This window comes from Terrapene carolina, unplaced genomic scaffold, assembly GCF_002925995.2.
Source record: "Terrapene carolina triunguis isolate 2854851 unplaced genomic scaffold, T_m_triunguis-2.0 Scaffold68, whole genome shotgun sequence".
NCBI lineage: Eukaryota > Metazoa > Chordata > Testudines > Emydidae > Terrapene > Terrapene triunguis.
Genome location: NW_020664419.1, coordinates 55592619 through 55601059, shown reverse-complemented (window position 1 = coordinate 55601059; position 8441 = coordinate 55592619). Strand labels below are relative to the sequence as shown.

General features: G+C 45.0%; 1 protein-coding gene across 1 annotated transcript in view; it reads right to left on the bottom strand.

Annotated features, from left to right (window-relative positions):
• Positions 1-452: 452 nt before the first annotated feature.
• RXYLT1 (ribitol xylosyltransferase 1) overlaps positions 453-8441 on the bottom strand; it is a 30886-nt gene continuing 22897 nt past the window's right edge. The window contains exon 4 of the mRNA XM_026648941.2: positions 453-582. Within this exon, the coding sequence (XP_026504726.2) occupies positions 453-582 (130 nt within the window). The remainder of the gene's footprint in view (positions 583-8441) is intronic.

Genomic DNA, 8441 nt, shown 5'->3' with positions numbered 1-8441 from the left:
CCACAAAATCCAAACAATCTACTTTACACCACTCATCTAACCCGTGGGTCATTTCCAGAATTTTCTGCCTTCCTTTGTTCATGGGACAGGACGGATCTCTGAGAAGGTCACTTGGACATTCCTCTCCTGCAGCACCCTTCAGAGTTCCCTAGAATCAGGGCAGCATGTGAAGCTGTGCCATTAGTGCTGAAATGCTCCCTCACTAGTGGAGCTTTGTCTGCTGACATCAGAAGCCTATCCAAATTTTCAGTCACATCCGTGCCATGGATCTGGGAAGACAACACATAGTCCTTTTGTCTGCCTGTCCCTCGCAGAGTGTTTTTTTTTCCTCTCTTTTTCTTCTTAGCACAGAATCTGTCTTCTTTGGCTGGATGGAAATCTCTTCACAAGCACACCTGATAGTCTTGCAGGTTGGTCTGAGTAGTATCCTCACCTATGTCCCATACAGCTCTCTATTCCATTCCACCAACTGGATCTTCAGAGATGTTTTCTGTGGTTTCCATGCTGAGAACCTGATACTGATTGGATACTTTATCTGTGTGAAATTCCTCCTGGTCTTCTTGCTGGTGGTGTTGATACATGCTATACAAAATATACAGAGAATCAAGATTCCCAGAACAAAAAGTGCTTTGAAAACTATGGATGAAAAGCACCATGTAAGAGCTACGTATTCTTTGTCTTTAGTAGTCTGGAGGAAATGCCTGATTCTGATAGATTTTCATAATTCACTACAATACCATCGTGTAATCACTGAAAATATTTGCCTTTGTCCTACACATATTACCTTAGCAAAATGGTATTCTGATATCCCAATAATCATTGTAACTCCTAAAAAGAAGGAGATAATTTTGTACTATGGCTCCTTCCACTAAATCCACTTCTGATGGTTGTTTCATGACCCCGACAAGATCTTTCATAAAATAGCCCTCAAAGTATAGCTTTAGTCTAGTTCTAGGAACAAATTTTGTACTTTATCTTATTAGTTACAGAGGGAGCTTCCATTTCAGCTCCACAGAAATACTGTAAGAATTGTGACAAAGTTCCTTCTCTATCTTGGTGGGTCCTGCGCTTATTGGCGGATTTTCTTGCCTCAGAGATTCACCATGTGGGTTGGGGAACAGCCCAGAGACTTTCCCCTCTGGAAGAACCCACAATCCAGGTCAATTGGGAGGTTTGGGGGGAACCCGGGCCCGCCCTCTACTCCGGGTTCCAGCCCAGGGCCCTGTGGACTGCAGCTGTCTATAGTGCCTCCTGTAACACCTGCATGACAGCTACAACTCCCTGGGCTACTTCCCCATGGCCTCCTCCAAACACCTTCCTTAGTCTTACCACAGGACCTTCCTCCTGGTGTCTGATAACGCTTGTGCTCCTCAGTCCTCCAGCAGCACATCCTCTTAGCTCCTTGCGCCTCTTGCTCCCAGCTCCTCACACTCGCACCACAAACTGAAGTGAGCTCCTTTTAAAAACCCAGGTGCCCTGATTAGCCTGCCTTAATTGATTCTAGCAGCTTCTTTTTAATTGGCTCCAGGTGTCCTAATTAGCCTGCCTGCCTTAACTGGTTCTAGCAGGTTCCTGATTACTCTAGTGCAGCCCCTGCTCTGGTCACTCAGGGAACAGAAAACTACTCATCCAGTGACCAGTATATTTGCCCTCTACCAGACTCCTGTACCCCACTGGTCTGGGTCTGTCACAGAATGCATACACTAATGAAGGCACTTCATTAGTTTCTTAGGATTTAAAAATCAACAGAGGAAAATTATTGGAACAAATATGCATAAATGGCTTTAGACACCTGCAGCGTGAACGAAGGGACCATGCTCATCAAAAAGGAAGGATGAAATTAATTTCTATTTAAAGCTGTTGGGGATAAAGCAATCTGGAAGCGCACAAAATATCACTACAGTTCATCATGTATAAATTATCTTAACAAAACAGAATATTGCTAAGCCTAATTACTGCTATTCAACACATGCTAGAAGAAAACAGAACATCATAACAGGAAAAATCAGACTACAAGTACTTTTTTGGGTGGCAGCTCTCTGGTGCAAAGTCTGTGCTCCTTGCCCTTCATTGGCACAACTTAGCTAGCAGTGAAATACTGTAGGTCTGCTGTGCTTCCCATTTCAGGGAGTTTATTAGACTCCTCTTGTTTCCAGTGTCAGATAATCATCTAGACATAATATTTCCCTACCTGATCTTGTTCCCCTTTCATAACTCAACATTTTGGAAGAACCAGCTCTGTGCCAGCTCACTAGACCACACCACTCTCTCAAACATGCTTTGCTAATAATGTACTGTAACAAGTCCTCTGCCCGGCCTTCTTCCTGGGGCCTACTGGCTGACCCAATAAAGCACAGAGAGGCTTTTCCTTCTTCAGCACCCGTGGCTTTATTTACAGACTTCTCCCACCACCCGTGATATGCTATATACAGTTTGCAGGCCTTACAATCTCCACTTCTACCCAGAACCTGCTCTCAGCCCAGAGACTGACCTTCCCCTGGCCACTCCCCCTTCCTTCTGGCTGCCAGCCAGCCTTTATAGCCCTCAGGCCCACAGGTGCAGCCAGTTCTAAAGGCCAGGCACCAGACTTCTCCCCAGCCCCAATCTATTTCCCCTGATTGGGGCTGGCTGAGCAGGGGCTAATTAGGTGCCTCTGCACCAGCACCCTGCTACATGTACTTTTTCATTTAGGAGCCACTTCAGTGACCACCAAAATCAGCAACTTCTGGAGGGTGTACATGCAACGTGACTAATCGTGCCTGCCAACATTACGTAATAGCACAGGAAGTGAAGCTATTGGTTGGAGGACTGAAAGGATGGGGAGAAAAGTAGAATGTAATCAACTGAATTGTAGTTTAGCTGAGGTAGCTATAGTGGGGTTGTCTGTTCGGGCAGCTGGCCTAGTGGTCAGGGCCTGCTGCTCCAGTTTCTCTTTTAGTTCAATGTATCAGGGACCTTCTGAACAGGGTTCAGCTGGGTCTGTTCCTTCCCAGTCCTGCCCATCCCAGCCCTAGGCATAGGGGAATCTGGGCTAGCTGGGGGACGATCCAGGCCCTCCTGCTCCACCACGTCCTGGCTGAGACCTGAAAGTGTGACAGTGTAGGGTAGCCTACGCTCGGCCCACCTCCTGCTCAACTTCCCCAGGCCACTTCCTACCCAACCCCCTCCCTCAGTTTTGGGCATGGCTACTATTTAATTACGATTCTTTGCTCCAAACCCCAGAGTCTCAGGGCTGATACAGATGACTCTCTGGTGGCCCTGCAAGTAGTTCTCCTTACCCCGGGGTGAGGTCCCAAAGGAGTCAGGGGAAAGACTCACAATCAGACCTCCTCGGTAAGAGCTTCTCCTCCTCCTGGAAGTGACTTCTCTCCTCCCACCCTGCTTGGGCTGCTGGACCTCTCTTTATCCTGCTCCTTTCCCAGCAGTGCCTGAGGAGCAGAGGTTTTCTGGCCCAGTTCTGCTCCAGCCTTTCCCCTGCCTCAGCCTTAGTGTGGGGTTTACAAACCCCATCATAATATGTCAGTAATGTATCCAAGATACATGAGTTAACACCTTTACTCTTAGAAATCTGTCATGAGGTCTTTAATAATCACAAGTGGACAGGCTCTGTCCCGAAAGCTACCGAGGATAGGAAATTGCTCAGTATATCCCCCTGGCTAATGTTTGCAGATAGACAGGAAAATTTGCACTAGGAAAAAGGTAATCAAAACAGAATATTAACATGTATTTGGACATGGGTGGTCAAAGGAAAATATTTTATACAACATCTTTATTTTGTGACTAAAAATATTTCTCAGCAAAGATATTTCTTTGTCAAGTTCTGCTGCAAATTCATAAAATAATCAGTAAGTATATTATCTCTCTCTTCTGCCTCCTGAACTGTTATAAGTCAAACATGTTGTTTTTATTTTACCATCTAATGTACCCTTCACAAGAAAGTTACATTATGCTTGCTACATTAAACAGCTGAGAAATTGTAATAGGCTCTTTGAAAGATGTACTCTTTCATACAGAGAATGGGTATATCAAAGTTACATATATTCATTCTAAGAGTGTGGATCATAACAAAATAATGCTTTCCTTTAGTATAATTTATTTCCATAATTTTTAGCAGAAGGTGGTAAAGACTTCACAGGGAGATTGAACAGCTGCATGGATTAGGAACTATTTCTGGACCAAGAGGCCATCCAGCTTTGCAGCATGAATAGATACCACTAACCCAAGCCCAGGAGTGTTGCAACCTAGATAATTGTTTGTTAGTAGCTTATGAATTCACGGGGGGAAAGTTTTCATCTTCTGATAAGGTAATTTAATGATCTACTTTTCAAACACTAAGTGGAATGGATGAAATTCCTTGTACAATCTATAGCTAAAGTGTTGAGTTACTAATCAGTGCTAGCAAAGAAAAAAGATAGAGGATTGACAATTCTCAGAGGCAGCGGAGATTTCTTGTTGGTTATAGGTATAGACCATCACTAAGTGCTTCGTTTAAGCATTGGAAAGAACAATACCCTGCTCCGTTGTTAGGTCTATTCAAGGAAGTGCACCTTTAATTCATTTCTGAGCCACATATGAAATCCCTATCAGAAGCTACAAAGTGACAGAATAAATCAGTGTCATATCACTAGAAAAACTATTCTCAGAAGCTCAACATCTTAAAACAGTCATCCAGTGCATGGATTTAATACTAATAATCAGTGCAATAGCTTAACTCTTCAGAGCACTGTGCACATATTAACAAAGTCAGCCTCACAACAGCTGTCACGTAGACAAGTAGCAGTATTATTATTTTACAGCTAGGGAAATAGACATGGAACCAGCCAGAACATCTGCACTGTGATTTTTATAGCCCCACAGCCTGAGCCCAAGTCAGTGGCCACAGGTGTTTACTTGCAGCGTAGATATACCCAGAAAGACCAAATAACTTACCTAAAGTCACACACGAATCCAGTGGTGGAGCAGGGAACCTGACCCAGGTCTCTCACGTCCCAGGCTACTGTCTGAACCACTGGACTGTCATTACTCTCTAGCTGACCTCCTCTGGTCATATATTTCGATTTCCAGTATGGTGGAACCTCCATTTATCTCTGTCCGTTTCTAGTAATATCTTGCCCTAAAATGAAACCCAGCATCCCTCCCCCTGGATACTGGGTGGAGTTCTGGCCTCCACAGAATAGGGAAAATATAGAAAAAGCAGAGAAAATACAAAGGAGGACAACAAAATTTGAAGATAAGACATAGGAGAAACTGAGGAAGCTAAATTTACCAGTATGGAGCTAGATTTCCAAAGATGGACAGATGGGCACCAAATAGAATATTGTCCTCAGATATCCATGACCAAAATATTATGTAAAGTTTCATTCATTCAGGGCATGAAGTGCATTTCCTGTACTGAAAAATGAAGACATCTGGGCATTTGAGGTTGTGCCTATTTTGTGCTCCCCAAAACACAGTTTATTTTACCAAAATTTTAACACAGACATTAAAAACCTTGAGGCATGGACTAGAAATGTTTCAGAAGCAGGCACTCTGATGAGTTAATATCCTACAGAGATGCTTTCTGACAGCAAGCAATATAGCAGCCAGAGCTGCACTATGGCAGAAATTCAACAAAAGCCTAATTACACTTATGCTGAGTGACTAGCTAGGAAAAATTCTCATTAGGGACAAGGAATATTATTTCCACTAGATTACAGGATGTTTTTATAGTCTGAGAATCAAATGGAAAGAGAGTCAGCTGGATAACAATGGCCCAGCTCAGTTTGAGCTTTGAGGGGCGGGGGAAGTGAGGAGGAGGAGCCAAAGTCGGATCCCTGCTATTCAAGGAAAGACTGAAAATTGGCACACGGCTATAACTAACAAATTGATGTGTGTCCCCACAATGGCTGATCTCTTGCCCTTACCAGTAGAATATACATAGTTTCCCTGTAAATCAGGTATTACGCACAATACAGCCTTAATATAATGGCTGAGGGGGGAGGATCCAGAGCCTAGAAACTGAGTCTGCTAATCCCTGACAGATTGTCATGTTCAAGCTGCCACCCAACAGTTCTGGCAGAGTAGTGATTGATGGGCTGTGAGCCTTGTGGATCCAGGCACAACAGGATCTGCCAGCCACAAAGGGCCTGATTGGCAGTGCTCCTGGGTGCCTGGTTGGTTCCAGGTGCACTACTTAAACCAGAAGGGGACACCAAGAAGTTGTCTGTACAACTATGAGGATCTCCAGCCAGCTACTATGAAAAACCTTGCTCCTTTACCTCACTCTGGTTCCTGGCTTCCAACTCTGCCTCTGACCCATGGCTTCAGTGCTACTCACTCTGGCTCCACCCAGTAGACCTGGCGACCCATGACCCAGCCACGACAGTTTGCTCAGACCACCTGGACCCCTCTAGGGAGGGAGCTGGTATCCTGTTGCCCAGCAAATCCCATGGAGCATCATTTTCAGGAGCGGGTCACTCATTTCCAAGCAAAGAACCACGTTCTGTGCGCTTGTGTGATGTAACTTCTGGCAGAGAACCAAGACCTCTGGGAACAGCTACCTCAACTGGAAGCAGGGAACACAACACTCCAGGCTTAGGCTGTTGCCCTGCCATTGGAACAGGGGGCCACTGTGGCTTTACCCAAATGTTTCTACAGGAACCATCAGAAATTCAGGGGATTCCTTAATCAGTGCTGTGTACTCTTTATGTTCTGTCCCTGGACCTATCCCACTGATTGGACCAAGGTGGGACTGTTGCTCAGCCTACTAAACAGAGAAGCCTTGGACTGTGCCTCTCCCTTGCTGGAACAAGATAACATTCCAGTCTCTCAGCATCACACTTCCTCTGGACCTTCTTCACAATTTTTGATGATCCTCACCACACACACTTGGCTGAAGCTGCCCTGCAGAAGCTCTAATGAGGGCAGAGGTCAGCCACAAGTCATGTTGCACTTTCCTGTTGGCTGAAGGCAGACATGAAATGGAACGAGGCAGCCCCACTGCACCAGTTCCACATAGGATTGAGTGAGGAGATCAAAGCTAAATTAGCTTGTGTGGAGACTCATGTGGGCATGGATGCATTTATTGATTTATCCATCCACACTGATAACTGGCTGTGTGAGCAGAGTAAAGAGAAGAGGGGGGGTCATGTTTTTACTGCAGCAAGGCTAGAGACACACTCACTACGTGTCATCAAGAATTCCTGCTTGGAGGCTGTCAGGAAACAAATGAGCCCAGGCATAACTTCAGAGTTACACTTTGGAACGCCACCTGCGGCCCCCAAGTTCTGATCCACCAAGGCTGTTGCAGCATCTCCATGTGCAGGTTGGTCTACATCCCCCCCATTCCTAGGCTTCAGAACTTGAGATCCAGCCTGAGCCACAACTTCAAAGCACTGCCTATACACCTATTTTTAGAGTTTAGCACAAGCCCCTACTCCTAGTCTGTCGACGGAGGCTGGGAGGCTCACTACAAAATTCTGTGTAGACATACTGTGTTTAAGAATGATAAATGATCAACTGCCTGACCTACTGCAAGCAGCTTCCTTATCTGGAGGATTACCAGCCAAGATGTATGGACTTTTGATTAACAAGGAATCTATGCAATTCTTTCTTTCTGCCTATACATCTGTGATGAGAGCAAAGAAAACAAGCTTAGAACTGCCCTAATTTTTGTAGGATAACATGGAGTTTTGGGCATTGGGATCAATTTAGGGTTGATTTCAGAATATCCTAAAATGAAAACTATTTTTGAACTTTGCTGTTATCTGGACCAATAAAGACACTTTAAGCCTTGGGATCTGTGCTAGATTCGGTCGTGCCTTTAGGCAGGGTTCCATCAGGTCAGGCCATTCTGTTCTTTATTTGATTCATCCTACCCTTTATGTAGCACCCTGTACACTCACAGCATTATATAACCAACATCTAGATTCCCTTTCAAGTTTATTGGAAAACACCGGTTCTGCCATCTTTCAGAATAGCAATGTCCTTGGAAACAAGAGCTGCCTCAGACAGAGTTGGAATTGCATTTCTCAAGTCTTTCAGTAGCATCTCTCCATTGTCAGTCTTTCTGGATACCGAAGAAACAAATTTAATCTTATTCAATAAGCATTTATTTCTTCCACTTCCATACACAATGTCTGGCAATGTTTTTGGAAGCTATAGTATGTACACTGTTACCCAGCTATTTTGTGTCTACTGAAAATAAATAAGCTTTACCAGTAGGGTTACCATACGTCCGGTTTTTCCCGGACATGTCCGGCTTTTTGGTAATCAAACCCCCGTCCGGGGGGAATTTCCAAAAAGCCGAATATGTCCGGGAAAAATACTCCCTGGCTTACCTTAGAGCGGGCGCCAGGGGCTGCTGTGCTCCCTGACTCCTGGGCTCTGTAAGAGCCAAGCTGCCCGAGCGCTACCGGCTTCGGGCAGCCCCCATGCCTCTGGACCCTGCGCCCCTGGAGCCC